The 23,849-nt window shown below is 36.6% G+C and overlaps 1 protein-coding gene across 3 annotated transcripts in view; it reads left to right on the plus strand.

Annotated features, from left to right (window-relative positions):
- Window positions 1-23,849, plus strand: part of DPP10 (dipeptidyl peptidase like 10) — a 396,750-nt gene that overhangs the window by 244,921 nt on the left and 127,980 nt on the right. For all 3 annotated transcript variants that reach the window (XM_052675376.1, XM_052675375.1, XM_052675377.1), the window contains exon 4: window positions 16,940-17,034. In XM_052675376.1, coding sequence (XP_052531336.1) covers window positions 16,940-17,034 — 95 coding nt within the window. The remainder of the gene's footprint in view (window positions 1-16,939; window positions 17,035-23,849) is intronic.

Here is a 23,849-nt window from a genome sequence, read left to right on the forward strand (position 1 = left end):
GATGAACACTAGAAGTATCAAAATCTCTCAATTTCTAGTAAGAGTCCTCCTCACTGATCAAAGAAGAGATGAGACTGATGTTTACCCTGAGAGGCAGAGGTAGGATGAATTACAGTAATGTCCTTATTCTTGCTTGGAGACCTATAGTGTATATTAAAAAGAAGCACACTGAATGAAACACTTGAATCTATTTAATTTCAGAACACCTCATCCAATGAAAGACATACAGATATGATGATGTGGGATTTCTTTGTATTGCATTTAGTTGTAAAAGATATGGTAAGATAGATTTCTCGGAAATTCTGTCCTTTGTGAATATAGATACAACGTCAACAAAAATAAATAGACAACATGTGTTGATAGATATTTGATTAATTACTTACTTGTAGTCCAGGTCTGACACTGGTAGCTGATAAACAATCTGACTTTTTTGTGCTGGAAATTATACACGTGTAGAAAAAAAAAAAACGAACAAGCAAGGTAGATTTTTCTGTCAGATAGTTTCTCTGCTTTATGGCCAAGATTTCTCCATCGTCAGTATGAAACAATCAAGGTGGTTTATCTTTGAAAGGAAGAGGGATGCAAAAAAAGTGACCTGTTGTCCATGTATATTGAGGGAGAGAATTAAAAAAAAATAATCTTAACAGTAAATGATTTCTGCTGATAACATTATTTTTCCAAGTCCCACGAGGGCAGTTAACAGTAATGAAAAAAATTTGTTCCCTATTCTCCACTGCTTAAACAGTTCTTCATACTTTTTTCCATAGCAAGAGGTTTAATCATCCAGATCAGCAAGAGTTTATAGTCACCTGAAAGGGGGAGCTGTAACAGAAATATGCAAGTAGCAGAAGTTGCTATACAGAGGTTTCCAGGGACAATTCATGAATCAGCAAAGGAGGAAGTTTCTTTATCTTGCAGTGTTTGGAGCATCTGTTAGAGATGTGGTAAACACCTTTTAAATTTTTTCAAATCACTAAACTTGAAACTTTAGGACCAACCTACTTAAAAATTAAGAGAGAAGCTTTCTCCTTTCTGCAAGTTGGTTAGTGCTGTTTGTTGAAATTTGCAGTGAGGGCTTTTGACCCTAAATTTCATGCTCGCCAAGTCCTACCTGCTGTGTCAGAAGGCAGAGCTGCTATTAAAATGTTTCAGGCTCCTGTTGAAGCAAGTTTCTCAATGTGTTTTGTTTTCAAAAAGCTAGTTTAAATGGTGACTTTCTTCCTCTTTCCTGTATGCAGAATACTCCTCTAATGATCAAACTCTAAACATGGTTCACAAAGGTGCCTCTAGTATTAAAAAACTTTTCTTCAGGACTACAAAGAAATCCTATGGTGAAATTTCAGAAGACTCTCAACTCTGTAACTTTGATGGAACACTTTTATTTTTTTTCTTTCACCTTTTAGTTAGTTACCATTGCACCTTTTCTGCAGTTTTTCCAGACCCTTCTCTTCAACCTCATGGGGATTACTGGTGGAAGCTGAAGGTTCAGAAATCTTCAGTCATTAGTCTAAGTGCAGGGAAAAGTCTGATATCTTCTCTATTTTTCAGGGCATCATTAAAAATGGGAGTTTGAAGTACATTATAATGGAATTGCTCTTGTTATTAGCTCTCTTGTTGAGAGCTAATATCCTTTTCAGACCTGAGGAAGCAGTGATAACAGTATATCTGCCCTATATGTCATAAAAGATATTTCTTCTCAATTAGCAAAATATTACAGGCCAGTATAATGAATGATTTGCTGTATGCAAATTACAGCATACAGTCTACAGAGAGTAAAACTACTGTGGATTACCAGAAGGGTTCAGATAATGTTCTCAGTATTTTAGAATGCCAAACTGAATTTCAAGCCCAAAGCACCTATTTTGTCTCTGTTGGACTACCACCATTATCTGCCAGGATTGTTGACGTGGGTATTTAGTTAAGCTGGGTGTAGTATTCTGTCTCAAACATGTTTATATCAACCTCTCTGCCTTTTACTTAAATATTTAGAGCCTGTGCTGGCACTGTACATGACTACTGGAATAATCTGTGCTAAGATATTCAGACTGCAGTTAAGAACAAGACAGTAAGTGATGACATGTTTTGCGACCCTCCAAATGGCCTTATTTAATAGGAGTTCTGTATGGCCATATTATATACAATATTAATTTCGTTTGCATGTTATCTTTAAAGGCCAAAAATACAATGAAGACATTATATGTATCACTACACAAAGTACTCCATATAGAAAATAAGCAGTTAAAAGTCATTGTGAGGTTACCCAAAGCCAATATTAAAAGTCCCACGGCTGATGTTTTGTTGCACCTGCAGGAATGCAGTTTTGTTTTCTAGCTGCAGCAGCACGGAAGTTATCATACTTTCCTTCATGACATTTGGTGCCATAATTCTATCAAAGTGACTGCTACCTGATTCAGGAGGGAATGCTATTCTCCCAGCATTTATTTATACTGCACGTACAAATGCTGTACTTGTGCAGCACCTGACTGTAATGGGTTTATGCTTAAGCCCTTGATTTTGCATGCAGACTCCAATACCTTCATTGTTGTGGAAGGTTGGCTGGAATCTGTTCCAGGATCACTCCTGACAAGTGTCTGGGAGAGCCTAGGAGATATCTCTTCCATTTATTGAAAGATAGCAATATGAGAAGTGAAAGGTTTGTCAGCTCTTTTTATCTCCCTTAGATTTGAAGAGACTGTGAAATGTTTGCCTGTAAGTATGTATTTGCTTTTGAATTGAGTGAACTGACTTTTTACTTCAGTGCCTTCTATTTGCTGTCTGTGAGTACCCTGTAACACTTAAACCTTACTGGCTTGAATCAGTCATGAATAGCAGTAACTCTTAATGTTGACTGATCGCAAAATTTAAGCATTACATTTTACTGAAATATTTTCAATTTCTGTGCTTCACAAGTAGAGAAATGACCAGCTGGTGAGCTAAACCCATCTTTTCAGTAATAGGCCGAAAACTCCTTCTAAGTATTAGTAATTCCTGTGAAGAGAAAAGATTTGCTTAAGGAGTTCACTGTGAACTTTACAACCAAATATAAGCATGAATTCTGCCATTTTATATGGGAGAGTGAGTAAATATTAAGCTGGGTTTTTTTGGGGGATCTAGACTACTGATGTCTATTCTGATTCTGAAACAGGCAATGCTATTTTTCTTCAGCATAGTCCCCCAATCTCTTCCAGTCTGCATAAAAATAAAAGCATACCTCTATTCTTTTCCCTCAAAAATACTTCCCACCATGATGTGGCATATTAGGAAATGCACTTTGTGCAATTAATGCCCTTCTTAATGCCCTAAGTACAGGGGCATCTCCTTTTCATCTGTTACTCTATGATTGTATAAAGTGACATAACTGCTGATTCTCTATTTTGGATAGGATAGGGACTCTCCGTAAGTTATTTCTTTGTTTTTTTATTTTTTAATATGATTGTAGTTCACTTATTTCCAATGATTAAAGGAATTAAGTAAATTAAAAATAAGATGAATTTAAAACCACAAATTCTTCTTTTATTAATATGTCTAATAAGCATGGACTTAAATTTTTCCGTGTTCATTTCTCTGTCATCTTTAATGAGTTCGTGTGATATTCTCTAAACAAGACCAAATCTGTCAATACCTTCATAGTGTTCATGAGGTGCTGAGTTACTCAAATGTACTTCTTTTATTACAAACACATTTCTCTAAGGTACTCCCTGTTTTGCATATACCTGTCTTTTTGCTTGTTACCGTACTTTTAGAAGATTTTCTGGCTTTTGATAATATTTCATTAGCAGAGTGTGTAGGAATCAGGCTTGGTGACTTTAACTGTTCCTTTTAACATCATTGTCTGGTCTCTTGACTGCATGCGTGAATTACTCTTGAATTTTTTTTTCAGGTGACTCAATAAACTATTTTTACCCATTTAACTGTCAGCCTTCAGTTTAACTGGAAAAAAGCCTGATGTAAATAGAATCAAACCTGGTGGAAAAAAAAAAAAAAGCTGTCATCTTTACTATTCAGTGACTGCTAGTGCTGGTATTTCACACTGACTAGATTGGAAGCTTTCTTCCTCTGCTCTATTATTGAATAAGAAGAGTAGAATGCCTTCCTTAGATTATCTGATACCTGGCTAGGCAGTGATGGCCCAAACTAAGCATATATTTGGAAGAAGATATTGGTCCTCAAATGTAGCAGCTGTTGTCTTACATGGTGAAGAAATTCAGAGCACTCCATTTGGGCATTGTACAGGGCATAGAAATTCATATTTACATTGGTCAGTACAGATTGTGTGACCTGTTTCTAGATAAATCATTGTTATCTATGACTTCCAGTGGCCTAAGTACAAAATAGGTTTTCAGAGTCATTATGGACCATTTGTAAGTACTTGGATTTCCAAGTTCATCACTGAAAAATTCACGTCATTAAATGGTGCTGTAATGAGTAGGGGAGAAGGTAGCTGAAGGTGTTTGCTAAGGCCTGAATGGCAAAGTGCTGAAGCAAGAATCATTTAATTGGTACTGTAGGGCCAGTCCCCACAGGTGTGTTTGCAGTATGATGGATATGTTTAGATGCAATTTTTTTTACCCCAGTAGTGAATTGTTTTGGTGACACAAATGAGTTCAGGCAATGAAAGTGCTAGAGCAGGATGAAAGAGAGTAGAACGGACTCTGGCTTCCTGCGTTGACTTAATGTGTTTCACGTTACACTGTAAAATCAAATTATTTTTTTTTATTTATAGCTTCACCCCACATGTTATTGTAGTTAAAAGTCTTGGGTAAGATGATCATGGTGACATGATAGGTTTTATTTTTCTCCTTTGTCAGCTCATGTTATAATATCAAGAGATACCGCACATTCTGCATTAGCGTTTAAATCAAGTCTTTATGCTGCTCATAAAGGAAAACCCAACAGGAAATTGTAGAATTGATGCAGGAATTGTAGATCAAAATTCTATAATGTAGGTTCTGAAAGAATTCAGAAGTCTGTAACAGGCTCTTTTTGCCTAGAATCTCTGAATTGACTGTGAGTAATGAATGCAATTTCCTGTACTTAAATCAGCTTTTCCTGTCCAGCCTTTATGTAGTTGGACTACACTGTCTGGAAGACAAATTCTGCTTCATGTACTGCAGATGGCTGTGTGGAAGTGCTAAGTAGCTTCCCTGCAGTGACTTCAATTTCAACATTTAAACTAGAGTAAAGTTAAAACAGAATAAAGACTAAATTGGTCTGCATTTGGGAAAGCTTGTCTGTATTGCAGATTTGGTGCATGGAGGTTTTTAGCTGCACGCAAAGTGAAAATAATAGAAGAAAATCTGCTTCATAAAGTCATCATCAGAAAAATGTTTCATAAAGATGATGAAAGAAACATGAAGCAATTGAAGATCTCTTTTAGTTAAAGTATTTAATCTTTTTCCCAAGGAAAGGATTTATTACAGAAATTCTGCCAAAGGCACAACATCTAATTTTGTTTCTATTAATATTTGTGGATCAGCCATTTTTATGTGTCTTGCAGTATGCCCTTGATAGTGGCATACAGGAGAAGAAATAAGGATGCTTCAGTTATCGGTTTCTGCATGACGTAGCGGTGCTTATTCTGGTTCCATTTAATTATTATAGATCTAAAGCTGTTTTTGACAAGTGTATATTTACTAATGGAGTTAGTATTTCAGTGATGCAGTGATGGGGTATCTACTTTTTCTTTGGGAAAACCAGGGCTAATAGTTCTGGTTGGTAATAATGTTAATCTGAAAGTAATTCAAATGTAAAATAAAAGGCGACTTGCCTTAATTACATGATCAGGAGCAGCTAAGCAGTCTAATTCCCTGGAATAATCAGTAGAATAAATTTGAAACCATAATTTAAATATTTATTCTTTGATGCTAATCTATGACTGAAGTCTGGAGAAAAGTTCTGTTGTTTTGCTTGCACACCACACCTGGAGCAGCATGGAGCTCCTCCCCCTGTGGGTAACATGCAGTCTAATTGCCTCCAGATGTTCATGCTATTAAAGAACAGTTGCTGCCTTGCCAAGAGAGTGCCATTGTTCAACCTTTCCTTGATTTTCTTCTTGTAATGCTTCTGTTCAGCTACATTTTATTTTAAATTAATTGCTTAGATCAGCTACGCAGAATGTCCCCAGCTAACATATCACCTTTGTAATTTTGAAGGAAGTAAAATAAAGCACATGAAGATAATTTTGAGATAGAAACTTAATGCCTTGTCTCTTTTCCTATGGAACAAAACTTCATCTTTGAGCCATGTAAAATATTCTGATGACTGTTCCACAGTACATCAGAATTCTTTCCAAGTTACTATGAGAAGTGTTAGTTGATTACCTGTATCAGAAAGGTGGTTTGGGTGAGTTTGAACTGTAGGACTGTGTTTTCTGTTTGCATCCTGGAGATAAGACAGTTTCCTGAGACATCTTATCATCTAATCCTGCTTTCTACTTCTATGGAGTGTGCTCTGACTGTGCCAAGTGGGATGAGAACCTGCTGAATCAAGATAAGCACTGTCCTGGTGATCTGGTGCATTGGAACTGTTTGCCTAACTCCTGTTTCATGTGTCTTGTACATGTCCAGTCCAGACAGTGACATCTGCAAGAATTGAATGCCAAAGGAAGTTCTGCCAATGTTTTCAAATGTTAATGCCAAATCTCTGTTTTCATATCTGTGTTGATTAGAGGCCTAAACTCTCAGCATTTAATTTTCAAATTAGGGAGCGTGATTATTTTCTGAGAACTCTGGTAGTGTGGTAAATAATGCAAGTAATGAACACATATGAGAACAAAACCTCTTAAATGCATACATTTCATAAATTAAATTGAGATACGCAGGATTTATTATTTCTGGGCCAAAATTTTAATGATATGTGTCACTTTTGAACATGAAATTCCAGTCCAAAGTCCAGGCAAGTGTTCAGTAGAAAAGAAAAAATATATAAGTTACTATTTTAAGTTCACAAAAAAAGATTTAAATGAAATCAGCAAAAAACACCCTGATATGATTTACGTATTTCTGGTTGCATGATCTCAAGTACTAATGATCTTCATTGAATCAACATTTATTGTCATAAATTAGAATGACACATCTGCTGTTCACACATTAAATATTTCTGTGAGCAGAAAATTGCCTACCTCTGTTTATTTTAATAACTTGGAATATTTTGTTTGTCTTTCGGTGGTTACAAAGGCAAGTCCTCTTATTATGTTGTTCAGTGACATTTACCTGCAATTAAGTTTCTGTGTCCATTGTGTGTGAAGCAAAACTCTCATTACTTCCAGTACAGCCTGGATGTTAACAGTGATAAGAGTTAAGACTCTTGCAAAGATGTTGACTTTCATGCAGTGAAATTGAAACACGTGGTAAAAATCATGCTGAAGAGAGCTAAGATTAAATGGACTAAAATCCAGCTGAATTTTTATACCTTCAACCATAGTGACAAAAATGTATTAAAATCATTTGTGTTGCATACAGATGTATTATTGTTCAAGGTTATATTTTATAGTTCTAATTTCACTTTCAGTGGTAGCATTAATTTTGCAGTTAATGACTGCAAAATAGAAGAGAGCAGGTGTATATTTTTGAGCAATTTATATTTTTGCTGGTTAATAAGCATTAATATTTCTAATATTATTAAATAAACCTAAAGTAATTTTAAAAAAATCATTTTTGGGCTTTACTGTGGGCCACATTCAGTACCATTTGTGAATGAGCATATAGTCCGTGGTGCACCAGTCATGGGAAAAGCATTAGAGAGTCATTCAAATTAGACTGAGTGGAATTAAATGTTTTTCTAGTTGTTGAATATTATGGGACAGTCCAATAGGCAATAAATATTATTTTTGTTCTTAGATTATTCTCTCCCTGTACTGACCATAGCTCAAGGTTTCTAATGATCAACCCATTCTTTATAGGGGAAGGTTTGCTTGTGTAATGGCTAATGAAGTAATTTTTTGTGTAGTAGCGAATACAGGAGCAGTACATTTGTTTATTGCTGTTTTCATTAGAGTAGAAGGCTTATTCTGAAGAAGTGAATAGTCATTAAAAATTAAGGAAAACGGAGGACCAAACTTGAATGTTATTTGCCACCATTATAGTTCTAAAAATTAGTATTTAATGAGATGCTATGAATTTTTGATTTTGAGACATTATGTATTGTCCTCTGATTTCATTGGCCAAAGATGGAGTCAAAATATGTTGGTAAAGAGTAGCCAGTTCTGAATCAAATGTTTGGTAAGATCTGTGTAAAGCTGATTTGATTATGTAGATATATTTATTTCTCCTTTTAAGTGCCTGTGAATACTTATGTATACTTACGAATGCTTTCCACAAAGCCATCTGTAAGTTTGTGCACTGGCAAATAATCTGGCTCTAAACTATCTTTGCTTTCATGCATTGTTGAGAGGTTACATTACATAATGGTTATGCTCTGTATCCTCTATTTTGATTAGGATCTCTTCAATATGAAGCTTACTTCATCCTTTTCCGGAGTTGGCACAGTTTTCATGGAGCAGCTCACTGAGACGTGTTTATGGGGGCAAGTGGGGCTGAGCAAGCTGCAGCCTTGTGGCTGCCACTGAGACTCATCTTCTACTGTGTTAGGGATATAGTCACTGGATTTTAATTGTCTCACTTGTTGGGCTTGCCTATGAAGGTCCCAGTCACAAATAGAGCACCACAGCAGGAGCAATGCTGAGCTGTCAGGAGTTTCAAAGGCATGGGAAATTCACATTTCTGTTGCAGGTTGAAATGCCCATCTTTACTTGAGAATTGTAATTATACAGAAGCAGAGAAGCGTATAAATCTTCCTACCTTGAAATCATTGTTTATTATCCAAAATGCAGCCCTGCCAAGTCTGTAATCTGTGTGAAGTCTGACCTGGACCACATTTTCTCCTCCAAGGGAGATCTGTTCCTGTCCCATCTGACTTGTCCTTTCAGTACTCTCAGCAGAAGGGTCAGCTTCCAAGGCTGTCAGAGAAGTGCTGCTGTACTGAGATACCTGATAATCTCACTGGGGAAGAGCCTGGGGTAAGCTGTGACTGAGGCTGACAAATTGATCCCCGATTTTCTTAATAGTCCAGGGACATGTAAATTATTTGGACAGCAGCTGAGTGAGTCTGTTGCCAGGCTGGTTCAGTAATGAGCCTTGGTACAATGCAAGATAGCGACTGGAGATCACCTTTTTTATTCCTGAACGGAAATGTTTCCAAAGAGTTGGGGAACCTGAGCAGCTTTGTGTGATGCTTAGGAGAAGATGGACTGTTCTGTACTGATGAAATGGTATCTCTCTGTTCTGCGGTGACAGTGAAACAGTGTCAGAGGAGGGGAAAAACAAATAATTTTTAATTTAATTTTCATTATTTTACACCTGTGAAGTATTTTGCGTCCTCAGTACAGTAGCTTTTCTGATTTGAAGTCTTTATTTACTCTTTGCAGAGAGAACAGCAAAATAAAAGTGCTGTAGTGGACCCAGTGGACCAGGTTTGCTTTGCCTGCATTGCACAGTGCGAAAGCCACGATGTAGCCACTAGGAAAGCTCTTTGTCACAATTACTGTCACATCCCCTACTCTTGCTCTTGGTTCTGATTTACTGTTAATTGCATTTCAAACAAACTGGAATGGAGTAATAGACAAGTCTATTACCCTGGATTTTAACACCATGAAACCACATTTGGTGCTTTCTTCTGTGGTGGGAAATGGGTGTCTGTAACATTTTCCTTGCAGTAATGACATATACAGCTGAAAATTTGTGCATTAAAAGAAGCACAGTGTTGAAAGGATGAGGAGGAATGATAGAAGTAGTCAAATCTCATGCTTTTGTCCAAAACCTGATTGCTGTTTGAGTTAGATAATTGCTTCCCATTTATAGTAGCGCACAATTAGATCTTTGCATTTTCATTTATTTTTATTCATTTCCTTTGTAGTGCTTTGCCCAATTATTCTCTAAACTTCTATCACTTATGACAGGAAATGAGTTATGGCATAGCTCCTGTTTTCTTTCAACTTTTTGTTATTATCTCCTTATATAATGTGAGAGCCAGATGTTAATCTGCATGATGAACTGACCATTTCAGAAAGTTGGAACTTAGCTGTAGCTGTGTCGTTCCAAGAGTGCCCTTGAAATAGAGAAATGAAAAAGACTGTACTGGAGCAGCCTGGATTTGGGAAGTCTGAGCAAGTAGGTCTGTGTACAGCTGCTGCACTCAACCCTAAGCTGAGTCCCAGGGAAACAGGAGAGAACCATAGGAAAATTTCTTCATCCAGGAGAAATAGCAGAAATATGTTTTATGCCATCCAGCAGTACTGGAGAAGAAATAGGTCTGGCAAGCTATTTCTGCTCTCTGCCATAGAAGACAATAAGATTTATTAAGTTAACAGTGAGTAAATTGGTAAACTTTAGGTAAAACTTGGAAATTTCCAACTTGCAATGACTTTGTGTTATTGTAGCAGTACATAGAAGAGAAATGTATCTTTTTCAGAAATCTGGATATGATGGCTTAATTTTGTTGTGACAGTTAAGCTAACAGAACACTAGAGTTTCATAGCATGTGCGTGGGCTGAGCCCCAGTAAAGACTCTGGAACAGAGCTATACTCCGTGATTGGATGCATTTCACATTATCTGTCTGTCTGTCTACTTTCAGTGTATAAAGGGGGGCTATAAGAAAGGAGACAGACTCTTTAGCATAATCTGTTGTGATAAGACAAAGGGAAATTGTTTCCAACTAAAAGGGGGGATTTAGACTGGATGTAAGGAAAGCATATTTATGATAAGGGTGGTGAGACACTGGAAGAGCTTGCTTAAAGAGGTGCTGGATGTCCCCTAATTAATGGAGACATTCAAGATTGGGCTAGATCAGTCTGTGATCACATGATGGATCTGTAGGTGTCCCTGTTCATCGCAGAGGGGTTGGACCAGATGACCTTTAAAGATCTTTTCCCACTCAGACAATTCTGTGATTCTATGAAGATAAGGAAAAGAAGAGACATTGGTAAAGGATGGAGATTTTAACTGTCCTGGCCCATCCAAATGGCTGATTGCTTTATTCTGGAGTTTTATGCAAATGTCCGCACTCCTATGTTGTGCTCATTGGCCCTTTCTGCACAAAGTTACAATATACAATAAAGTGTAATTAAAAAAATAATAATAATAATCCAGTTTTTTTTTTGTTTTTTTGTGGATTTTTTTTGTTTGTTTGTTTTTTTTTAATATATATTGCTGAATCCATCAGTATTTGTCTTCACATTAATAGAAATGCAGTAACTGGGAAGCTGACCTTCTCAGCAGAGCTAATTTGGTTGTGTCTGGAGGGATGCTACTCTACATCTGCTGCTTCCATTTCTCTAACTAGTGTGCTAGAAGATCACCTGGTTTTGGATTATAAGGAAGTGCGAAATAGAAGGCCCGTGGAAGTTGAGAAGTACAGGAATTAGGTACCTGTGTCTATAACACTGCAAACTGTTTTGAATAAGGTATTTTCTATGTAATGAAAGATTAATTCTGAAGACAGGAGATGTTTTACATTATAACACGACTGTGAAATAAATGTTTTCCTCAAAGCAGCACTAACAGGAGACTAAACTTTTAGAAAAGAAGTGTTCAGGTGACATGTGATTTGTGTGGCACATTGGAATTTCATCTGTATCTGTAATATCTTTGTAAATGACTATTTTATTTAATTAGCACTTAATTAGAAAAAGATTTGTCTAGCACCTCCTGTTCATTAAATCAGAAAGCTTTCTCTATTTTAATTAGCATGACATTTTCTATAATCAATTTAATGAAATACCATCTGCAGTTCTAATAATACTGTGTACAGCAAAGGCTGATTGGCATATGTTGACAGCAAAGTAACAACCTTTTTCTATTTCAAGAAAAGGTAAAATATAAGAAAAAAGAGGAGTGATAGGCTGTTTTGTGTGGCAGTGTATAACATTATTTAAACAAACAGAAACTCAGTACCTTCAGTGGGAAAATAAGCTTTTGCAATTTTCAGTGTAACACTACCAGTAATTTCAAAATACTGCCCTGAAATTTCCTTATTAGGTATTGTAGAGCATATCTTCACTATTTGTGGTGTGCATTTCCATCTATTTTCTTTACTTTTGAAATGTTAGTTACACTCTTAATACTGTTCTATTACCTTAATATCTGACAGTTTCAAGTATATGAGACCTTGTCCCTTTCAGCCTAGTCTGTAATTTAGATTACAAGAGGAGTTGCTTAAGTTCAATGACATGTGAAATGAAAGCCTATACTCATCAAATAAACCACCATGGTTCAATATCCTGCTTTCAGAAAGCTAAATTTGTTAAAAGGCCACATAGACCCTGTGCCAAATTCTTCTGTTGGCTTAATTCAGGGTTTTCAATGATGATAGTATAATTCAGCTTGGGATTTAGTCTGTTTTTTTCCCTCCAAATAACAGAATTGTTCATTAGAAATTAAAAATAATTTATTTTAGTTAACGTGAACTTGTATGATGCTAGTTGGAAAAGTAAGTGTTGCAAATGAGCCCTGTAGCTTTTCAGTTGTATTGTCAATTCAGTAAATGAGGGTAAAGAAGTTATTATAGAATTAGCTAAGATGGGGCTCATGCTGCTGGTTTAATAAAACAAGTTTTTTATTTTGTGATATTTAGATATTTAGTTAAACTAGATACTCTAATTCTGATGAAAAATTTTAAACGTGATAGATACAAAAAATCAAGGAAGATTTTTATAGGCACTGAAATCCCTGCATACAAGAGAATCACTTTGGTAAAGCATCCTCAAATGGACCCTGCAGGTAAACGGATCTGCACACTGCAGGTTAGGAAGTGGAAGGGAGAAGGAAGGTAATCTGTTTTGTCTGCCTGGGAACAATTTTTCTTCTGAGATGGGGGGATTTCCGTGCTGTGACTGTGAGTATTGTAGCAGGTGTACACCCATATGGATTCTCTGAACAAGGCTTCATCATTAACCAACCCCAGCATCTCATCGGCAGCTGAAATCAATATTTGATAGCTTGTAGGAAAGTGGAGTAGAAGGCACAAAAAGGAGACAAATTATGAATCGGATGAAAAAATAAATATGCCTTGATCTCATAGACAGTCAACTGAAAGAAAACCACAAGGGCTTGAGTTTTTATTAAAATGGTCTTAACACAAAGCTACTAACAGAAGTTATATTGGTCCTGTATTCCCACAGATTCATTGCAAAAGGGGATGACAAAATCTGTAGAATTTAATTCACAGATTCCAAGCCAGAAGTGATCATAGCAGCCATCTGAAATAAACCTTTAATATTTTTATCCGCTGTCAGACTAAACTAATTCTTGACATAAAGATATAAAGTGTGAACCAAAGGAGATAGATCACTGATCAGAGTAGCCTATCTTTCTTATTATTTTTGTTAGTTGATAACATTTTTGGTCCTCCTAATGTGTTTTCCATTAATATGGTATAATGTAAATCACATGTGATTTGGAACCACAGCATCATAAAAGAAGGCAAATGCTTCAAAAAAACCCCAATATACAGATTCTTAGTAGTTTCCTCTATCAAACATAGTCTTGTCAAAATTTTTTTGACAAGTTTTATACCCCATAAAATGCTATCAAGTGTGAATTATATTGCTAACCTGTATTTTGTAGGAAGAATCCTGGATTTATTGTGCTGCTATTTTACTGGGGAATGATGTCAAGTTAATTTATGTAAAGACCCTTGGTTATCTTTCTTCACCTTTTAATAGTGCAGAACTATTACACGTGGGACATTTTCAACGCGTTATTTGTGTACATCACTTAGGGAAGGTGGCTTGAAATTATGTGGTGCTCTTTGAGGCTTTCTCACATTCTGCTTAGCTCAGGACATTATGCTTTCTATTTTAGTGATGTCCTCAGATAATACATCTCCTCAATGCTCTGTTTTCTGCATGGTACTATTCTTAATTCATTACAGATCAAGCATTCTTTGTTTTTGCTCCTTTGAGTGACTTTGAGAAGTGCAGGGGATCTCTGAACTTCTATATCACAAAGATACCAAGATAATAAATCAATCTGTTTGAACAGACAGTTAAGGACTAGGTATTATTTTCTACTGTAGACTTTATGACTCTGGTTCAAAGACGAACTAGAAGCAAATATGTTTACAGCTCTTATTTGCGTCTAGGTTATCAGTAGAAAAAATCATCATGTTTTGTGGCCATTAACTACCCCATTATCCAGCCTGAGAAGTGCCCTGCAAGCTTTGACTGGAATAAGACTTCAGTATTATTTGATATGGTTACTTTTGAAGATCGTATTTATTCTTAGAACTTGTGTGATATTTTGATGGATTTTTCTTATATCTGAGAGTCTCCAGGCATTTTGCAAACATTCATTTAAATTTATGCACTTCAGGAGTTAACAATTGAATCCAGTATAGAGATGGAAGCCAAGGTTTAGTGAAAGGTGTGATTATCATCCACTAACATCTGCCTTTTATAAGGGGTCTCTGACTGTCAATTTTCAATACTCATAATCTAAATAAAATATCATTCTGAATTGAAAACAAAGGCCTTGGTTTACATCATTCACAGTATCTGCAGTTCCAAATGCTGTTTCACATTATGTGAGAAGAACCCTAAGAGCCACTTAGTCTTGGTTCTGTTAGTAACTTTAATGCCAACTTCTTTATGTGAGTGAAATTGTCTTGGTAGGATTTAATTAATAAAACACAAAAAATCCTGTTGAACAAGAGCTGATGGCACGTTGGACAACTGGAAGATTAGATGATTGAAAAGGAGTTCTATTCTGATATTGTTTACAAGGGTTGATAGAGATAAGACAACTGGGAATGGTTTTAAATTGAGACGGGAGATTTAGGTTATAAATTAGAAAGTTTTCACACAGAGAGTGGTGACACACTGGAACAGGTTGCCCAAGGAGGCTGCGAATGCCCCATCCCTGGAGGCATGCAAGGCCAGTCTGGATGTCACTGTAGGCAGCCTGGTCTGGTGGTTGGTGATCCTGCACATGGCAGGGGGGCTAAAACTAGATGTTCAGTGTGGTCCTTTTCAACCCAGGCCATTCTATGATTCTATGATTGTTGTTCAGGCTGCAAAGTGCATTAGGCTCACCTATGCACCATGCACTGTACTACTGGAAGATGAACACTGATCATTGTTGGTGGATGTTTAGTGTTTCTTAATTATATGCTCCATTTCTTACACTCTGATTTGTCCATGACTGGGTACAGCTCTTTGTCTAGAGAACTGGTGTGTTTTTTTTTTTGTTTTGTTTTGTTTTTGTTATTATTATTATTTTTTTTAATGGTATTTTAATATTGCTTATAAGTGTGGTCCTCAAGGAATTTTTATTGCTGTCGTACCTGAAAACACGTGCATGAAAATCTAAAAGTTGTAGAAATTTAAATGTCCTGTGTTAGCCAGTAACCTGAAATCAAAATAACTCTCTACAAAGTGCTGCCTCTTATCTTTCAAATGATTTTTTTTAATGTTTATTTTGATATTTTGATTTATTTATGATTTTTTGATTATAAAGAAAAATCCACATTTCCTAAGATACATAATCTTTTTTCTTAAACAGCAGCTCTGAAAATCCTGTCCTAGATTCCATCCACCCAATCCCAATTCCCAGCCACAATCTGAAATAGCTTAGTGTACTCTTTAAATGAGGCTTCATTAATTTTACAGAATGTACCAGAGGACATTCACTAATGCTGTATATCTGGAGTTTCTGTGCAGTCAATTAAAATGTAGCTACATTTTTTTTCTGAATAAGTGAAGCATATTTTTTATGATAGCATAACCTTTTTCTCCAGTCATATTTACTTGCTTCTTCATACAATTCAAATAACTGTAATGAATTTCTTAGGAATTAGTGAGGATTAATAAAGTTCTTCTGTGTTTCCTTTAGGCTTAATTTAGAACTTTCCACATTTTTATTGAATAAAAAAATAGTTCTGCTTGATTAAATACAATTTTTTTAACAATAGTTCTAAATGAAACACAGAACTAGCCAGTGCTCAATCTCTTTTCAGAAACAGTGATAAATTTGGAACTGTTTTTTTTTTTAATCATGGTTTACGAATTTATTGTATATTATCTATTATATCATTGCAGCTATTATTATGAATAAGGCAGAAAGCCTTTTTTTTGTAAGAATGACAATTTTTTAATTCATATTTTTTTTTCTTTAGCTCAGGTGTATTTTTTTTTTTTTTCTTATGTAAACTTCTCAGGCAATTTGTAAAAAGAGGAAAAAAATGCAAGGCTTTATGACACAGTGGTTTTATGTTTTACAAACATATCGTTTTAATCCTTTCTAGCAGGCCACTGACCTGGCGATCTGATATTCTGTGGCCTTGCACTCATCACAGAGATCACAGACTGTCTGCAGATATTGTACATATCTTTATCAACAGAATTGCTAGAGATATAAAATAGTACAGAGGTTTTCTTAGAAGTGCTTCCAAGGAGATATGGGACAGTGGTGTCCAGAAAAAGGTTTTTTGCAGAACTTCCCTTTGGTAGGCAGCTTTTGGTATACATAGTGACAGTGATTTCTAGGTCAGAGTGTTTTGTTTTGTGGTTCAGGATGTTAATTCATTCCCATCAATCCCAATGAATATGTTCTTATCACATAAAATGTTTCTTTTTAAATAAAATCATGTTTCTAAATGAAGTGAACGTACCATAGAGCATGAACTCATTAAGCTCATGAGGCAGGTGAACATTGAATCACAAAATGGTTTAGGTTGGGAGGGAACTTAAAAACTTAAACAGCATCCAGTTCCACCTTCTGCCACGGGCAGGGACATCTCCCACTGCATTATGATGTGTGCAGTTCTTCTCTCAGTCTTGTTTGCATATCATAATAAAGGTATTTGAATGACTTCAATATGCTGGTTTTCTCTGTTGTATTATTTACTCAATGTGTTTGCTAATTGTTAATGCCTTTGTTGTTGCAGATACAGCAGTGGTGTATAAAGATAGGAATGGACATGTTATTGAACTGAATGTAGAAACAAATACCACTACATTATTACTGGAAAACACAACTTTTGTAAGTAACACATTTTATTTCTTGCTGGAAGTCTGCTAACTTTTTTCCTGTAACAGCAGTGAGAGAGTACAATATTTAAAGATTGCAGAATATATGTTTGTAACCTAGAGTAGGATATGTACAAATGGAAAGTATCATCCATTTCTGTCAGTGCATGATTTCTGGCTTGTTATTTTATTCAACCTACATGCAAATAATTAATTGGTATATATGTTTTTGGCTGTAGTCCACGTTTTGTTCAGGCCATTTGAAGGATTGTCCCTGACATATCTGTTAGTGGATCTAGCTGTGTGCAACATTTCATAAAATAGGGAATTCTACCCAAAATTTGAAAGCTTTCTGTTATCAGAAGTGGGGGAAAGTGTTCAAAAAATCATACGAAGATTTTCCTTTAAGCAATTATGCAGAGAAAGAAAAAATTATTTCCTATTCCTGGTAATCAGAAGTTTAAGCATTCTTTACTGCTTTAATGGCAATTGGATGGCTGAGGATTTCTCTTTACCAGTAAATATTACATTCATGAGTAGCTTCAATATATTTCTGAGCAGCAGTTAATTGCTCAGAAATGTTATAATGCTTAGTTTCTGTTTTCCTTTGCTTGGCTTGGGGCTGTTAGTCTCAGTGATAACCTCTTACATCCTACCCTGTAATTCCTGTTTGTCAGGACTTTGCATTGTGAATGCATTGCTTGCCAGTCTTTCCTCCTATGTGCTCTGTATGGACCACTGACTGTTACTGCTTGTCCCTGTATTGTCCTTTGTGTGAAGTATTTTCCACCTGTAGACCAAAAAAGATTACTTTTTCTTTTTTTCTATCAGTGGTGTTTGAGAGGGGCTGATTTTATTTCTGGTGTGCTTTTGGCCTTTGCTGATACCAATTCTTCATTTCAAAACATAAAACCCTCAGTGAAGTTTCCTTTTAACTCATTGAACTGGAAAGAAGAGAGCAGAAGTTCAGGAAAGTGAACTTGATATCCCAGGTCCGTGTAAAGATGAAGGAGAAGGGAGGAGAAAGTTATATATTAAGGTAGAGTGTGCATAAGGCTCCCTTTGTGTAAGCTGCCCCCCACCATATGCTGGGGTGTGCCTCACTTTACATCCTAGCCCAAAAAAGACTGTCAGGCACAATGAAAAGTGAGTGAAAAGGTGAATTTCTGTGAAGTACAAACAAAAAAATGTTGCAGAAACACTTTCCCTCTTAATTCTGTATATCTGTGAGTGCTTGTCTGGCTAAGTGGAGGACTCACTGTGTTGGGCCTATACCTTCAGTGTGTAACTTAAATGCAAGCAGCTACTTGGACATCTCTGACTATTAAAGATAAATTTAATTACAGTTCTTGAGTTTCCTCACAAATGAATGCTTACACTTTTGGCTGCAAGTGTTTGGCTTATGCTATGTAGTGCCAGCATGAGAAGCTGTTCAGGCTATTATGCTAAACCAGCCGTGCCAATCAGTGATGAATCAGTATGGACAAACTGCTTCACACTGTGAGCGTTTCGTCTTGTCAGAAAGTTGCTCATGTTTTTTTATGGAGCTGATTCACACTTAACTGATACAGACTGACAGAGCTCTCAACATTAGATATCTACACTTCATTAAACGTGGGAAACTGATCCAAGATGGCTACTGTTCAAGCAACCATTGAATGATTATCTATGGAATGGAGCCAAATAAAGATGTGTGGGGTTTCTTTTTCCTTTTTCCTTTTTCCTTTTTCCTTTTTCCTTTTTCCTTTTCCTTTTCCTTTTCCTTTTCCTTTTCCTTTTCCTTTTCCTTTTCCTTTTCCTTTTCCTTTTCCTTTTCCTTTTCCTTTTCCCTTTCCCTTTCCCTTTCCCTTTCCCTTTCCCTTTCCCTTTCCCTTTCCCTTTCCCTTTCCTTTTTCCTTTTCTTCTCCCCTCCCCTCCCCTCCCTTCTCTCTTTTTTTTTTTCTTTTTGTTGTTGTTGAAGCTCCACTCTATATGGAGTGATAAGCTGTCAGTGTTAAATAAAGTAGATTCCAGACTGCCCAGGGAAGTGATAGAGTCACCTTCTCTGGAGGTATTTAAGGAAGGGGTAGATTATAGTACTGAGAGACATGGTTAGTGGGCATGGTGGGAATCTTTGGGGATGTACTTGATAATCTTAGAGGGCTTTTCTATTCTATGATTCCATGTTACAGAGCCAGGCTATATGTCTGAAAGCCTTATCTTCTAAGGTCCATTGTCCTCAAATTCGCACTTCTGAATGTACTCTTCCAAAGTTAAACACCTGGCTCATTAATCAAACATTTTCCTCACTCATTGTCCCATCTGTTAAATCAGTAGTGCATGATTAGAACAGCGCTGGTTTAACAACTCTTCAGAGCTGTCTTATTTTAATGAATAGTATTGTGCAGATCCAACATAAACAGTGGCAATACAAGTTCCCTTCTTCTGTGTTAGAAGGTTTCCATTGTGGAACAGTCAGCTTTAGATGGGAATTATTAACTTGCTTTTAGTCTGGATTCCCTATCCTGTTTGTGTGTGCTCAAGTTGCCCAAAGCAGGGGCAGGTTTTTCTTAGTAATGTCTGTTGAAAACAGAACTGCTGTGATAAACTGCTTGTGTAGGGAGAAGGGGCTAGCAGTGATATAAGGGAATTGCTTTTGAAGTGTGAAAAATATCTGTTAGGTTCTCTGGAGGTCTTAATTTAAAGATGTTTTCTAAACCACATCTGTATGTATGTATTTGTGTAGTGCATCTTGTTCAAGCTGTCTAGGAAATAGTTAATAACTAATAAATAGCTGCTATTTTGAGCCAGCAGCATGTGAATGTTAACAGCTGGAGACTGGGCAAGTCTTCTGTTAGATAGAGCCAAAAAAAGCCCGCACATTAATCACTGTGTGGCATCCTGATGTTTGTGATGCTGCCTCAAGACGTGATTACAATGTGTTCTCCATCATCTGTTTGAGATGCCTATCACCAGGAGTATAAATGACATGCTTACCAGTCATTTAGCACTTAGCAATACTTTATTGCACGTTACAGTTCCAAAATAAATGACATGATGCCACATTTAGCTAAGCAATTTCAGTGTTTAACAAGCATTTTATTTATACCTTTTGCTGTCACAAAGCCACAAAGAGCAGGTTGCCAATTCACCCACATCCTACCTACAAGGCCTGGATATTCTGGGTATTCAACCTAGCTATGAGGCCTGGGTATTCTGTATGGGGGAGGGTATGGAGGGCCCCATGGTTTCTTTTGCTTGTTGGAGTTGTTTGTCTGTACCCCTGCAATGCTTCTAGGTCTGCCTCCCTCATCAGTTTTATAGTCCTACAACCCAAAACAAAAATAATAATTAAAAAAAAAGATGAGAGGAAAAGTGTATGGGACTGTGTTCTGTTATGGTTGTTTCCAGATGGAGCTGGACTCAATGGATTCCTATGAGTCCCTTCCAACTCAGAATATTCTCTGATTCTATGAAGTGTGTTTTAAGACTCCTTTAGAAATTTTGTTTCATTTCTTTCTCTTAACAAAAAAGAATAACTGTGATAATGGTGGATGTATGCAAAAATATTCAGATGCCAGGCATGCTCACAGAATCACAAAATCACAGAATTGTAGGGGTTGGAAGGGACCTCCAGAGATCATCGAGTCCAACCCCCCTGCCAAAGCAGGTTCCCTACAGCAGGTCGCACAGGTCGGCATCCAGGCAGGTCTTGAACATCTCCAGAGAAGGAGACTCCACCACCTCCCTGGGCAGCCTGTTCCAGTGCTCCGTCACCCTTCCTAACAAACGCTTAGCCAGTAATGAATGTAGCACAACTACTTAAGGCTTTCCATTTCAGATGATGAGATATATTTTGAATAATCAAATAAGGAGCTTTTGATTTGTGTGTGATACCCAACAATGCAAGTATTACTGTTTTCAGCTTGGAAAATAGAATACAGTCTTGCATCCTAACAGGTTTCACCCAGCTATATGCTTTGGACTCTTCTAAAACCCTGCCATTCGTGACCAGGTTTCCCATTGGATTTCTCTGCCTTTCCACAACTTTCCTCAAACTCTGGGGGAAACTGCATCAGAGTGTGCAGCAAACAAATCTTACTGAACTGCAAACCTGTTTTCCAGTGGCTTGCTAGGAGCATGCCCTAGAGCATCATATTGTTGTGTTACTGCGGGCCATCTTTTACACAAGGATGGAGAGGAAAGGATTACTTCTTGCTGCCTGCCAATTAGTGGGTGGCATCAGAAGGGTGAGAGAAACAGAAGCCTTGGCTCATGAATCATGATTAGGCTGTGGCGGCCCAGCTGTGAAAACTCATAGAAGCTTTGCAGCCAAAGGCAGAGAATGAGAGTTTTAGTCTGAACAGCTTTTAGCAGGAACTATTTTGTGCTGTTATACACAATACTGTTCATAAATACCCCTTCTTGTTAATAGTTCCATTTTGATTTTTCTTTTTGTTTTGTTTGTTTTTTATCCCCACACATCCTTTCCTCTTTTGATGGGAAACTCAGTGTAGCATCTTAATGCAATTACAGTTCCTTTGTTGATTAATGTAGGTTTAATTACAAGAGTAGCTTACATGCTTGTATTTTAAGAGTCTTATATAAGAGATTAATGAAAGATTGAATAATTCTGAATGCATTAAACAACATTATATTATACAACCAAATAAATATTAAGAATTGTTACAACAGTGGACACTTTAATGAACTCCCCTTTTGCTAAATAGGTTATAGTGAACGCTGAAAATGTGATGTCATATTTAGCAATGTATGGAAAATGAATGACAAATTTAAGACTGTACAGGTGAAATATAACTAATTTACAGATAACAGTTTATTTGTTTAAAGTATTTTATAGTTGAATAGAGCTGATAGCTTTTGTAGGGATTTTAGGTCTCGATGTGGCAAGGTAGAGCAAATGTGAAGGAGATAAAGAAAATGACCTTTCCTTCTGCCTTTCTTCTGTCCAGGTTTGAAAGGGGACATGGGTGTATATGTAGGGCACAGTGCAGACAGAGCTCAGTTACCATCAGTCTGCTATCCAGCTTATTCTGTGCAGTGATGCAGAGGGAAACGAGCCCTGATTCTGCAGCCAGGGACCAGGCCTAATTAGCTGCATATCTCCCTGTTTCAAAGCTTATTTGTCCAGGGCTATAGTTCTTACAAATCAGGCAAAAAAAGATAAACATAGAGGCAGAATCATAAGGGACAGCGTTTAGATCTGTTTTTTTGAATAAGGCTCAACAGCTCCTCACAAAGCAAGGAGCTTGAAAAGTGGCTGATATGCAGACATGGCAGTGGAAGAAGCATTTTCCAGATGACAAAATGATGCCTAAGGCTTTTTTTAAATTTTTTTCCCCCCACTGTTTCCAGTATGATGTTTTTTCAATACTTTCTTTTTCTTCAAAATTCAAAACCACTCTTCTCCTGAGAAGAGAACCAATCATTAAGGTCAAACTCTTGACAAACTTCTATTTAATAAATAAACATATCTATTCCCTGTAGCAAACATCCCAGTACACAATCTCCCCAGGGTTTCAGCAGCATACATCTAGTTTCCCATAGAAAGGACTGCAGTTTTCTTTTAAATCCACCATGTGGTGATCTTATCACCTCAGTCAGTGAGTTGGTTGGTGTTACCTTAGGCACCTATAAGGGGAAAAAAGGGAATCTGTCTCTCTTTTGTTTTAGTCCACTGATGAATTCTGAGTTCATTTTCCATGGTGGACAGGAGGAATGGTTATAATGTGCTTTTTCTCTGTTTTTGAACAGGAAGGGTTTATTCTATGCACAGAAGTGCTATTTCTGAATTTATTTCTAAGATTGTCTGAAAACAAAAGAAAAAAAAAGTTGTAACTTAGACCCCTCTGAAATTCTATTTGAATTGAACATTTGATTCCTAGAAAGGTTGATTGTAAATCCAGCTTTAAAAATAGGTTAATAATGTTTTTAGGGCAATTTCAGTAAATCAGCATTGCTATCAGCTTTGGCTGTGCAAACTTGTTTTCTTATGGCCTTATTTTTGTTTTCTTGGTTCTTAAGTGGAACATTAAAAAGTACAAAATAGCTTTATGTTTTTTTTCATGAGAATTCCATTACACTGAAAACTGTTCTGCCAAAGCCATTCCCTGCAATCAAGAGATTATGTCTCAGTGGCATTGCGCTTATACTGTGTGTACAAGGTTTTGCTGGAAGCATACAAAATTTTGCAGTTGAGCACAAGCTGGATGAACAAAGTCATTTTCTGTAGGATTCAGATTAGTTTAAATCCCAAATCCACAAGATTCCACTTGGATACAGATATGAGAGTAGCTCCTGGTGATGGTGTTTCAGATTGCCAATACTTTGCAGTTGAGCTAGTCAGGTGTTAGCATTAATTGTATTACTTTTGTGGTGGTATAATAAGTAACTGAAGATTTTTATTAAATGCTGGAAATGTTAAGTGCCACATTCCCTAAGAAAGAATTGGGTTATCTGCCTGGGTTGCATACTGCTTATGAATGAGGTAGTAGGGACAATAATTAATAAACTGAACCAAATCCGAAAATTTTCACATCTAGAATATTTTCAGTGATGTGCCAAACAAAAGGCATGTTGTCCATGCATTTAGTTTCTGGTGGTTATCTCATGAGAGGTTCTTTGTACGTAGTGGAAATCTGTTCTTTGTACTTTATAGATTAAACATTTCCTCACAGCCTTAGAAGATCCTTTTGTCTTCTTGCCTCAGGACAGCTGATTTATCTTCATTCTGTTTGCTATTGCGCACAGTTTTTTTCTCCAAAAGTTATTTTTTCCTTTTGACTGGATTTGGGTAATTTGGTTCTAGTTATGTTACATAGTAACTTC

This window comes from Tympanuchus pallidicinctus, unplaced genomic scaffold (assembly GCF_026119805.1).
Source record: "Tympanuchus pallidicinctus isolate F22 unplaced genomic scaffold, pur_lepc_1.0 scaffold15, whole genome shotgun sequence".
Classification (NCBI taxonomy): Eukaryota; Metazoa; Chordata; class Aves; order Galliformes; family Phasianidae; genus Tympanuchus; species Tympanuchus pallidicinctus.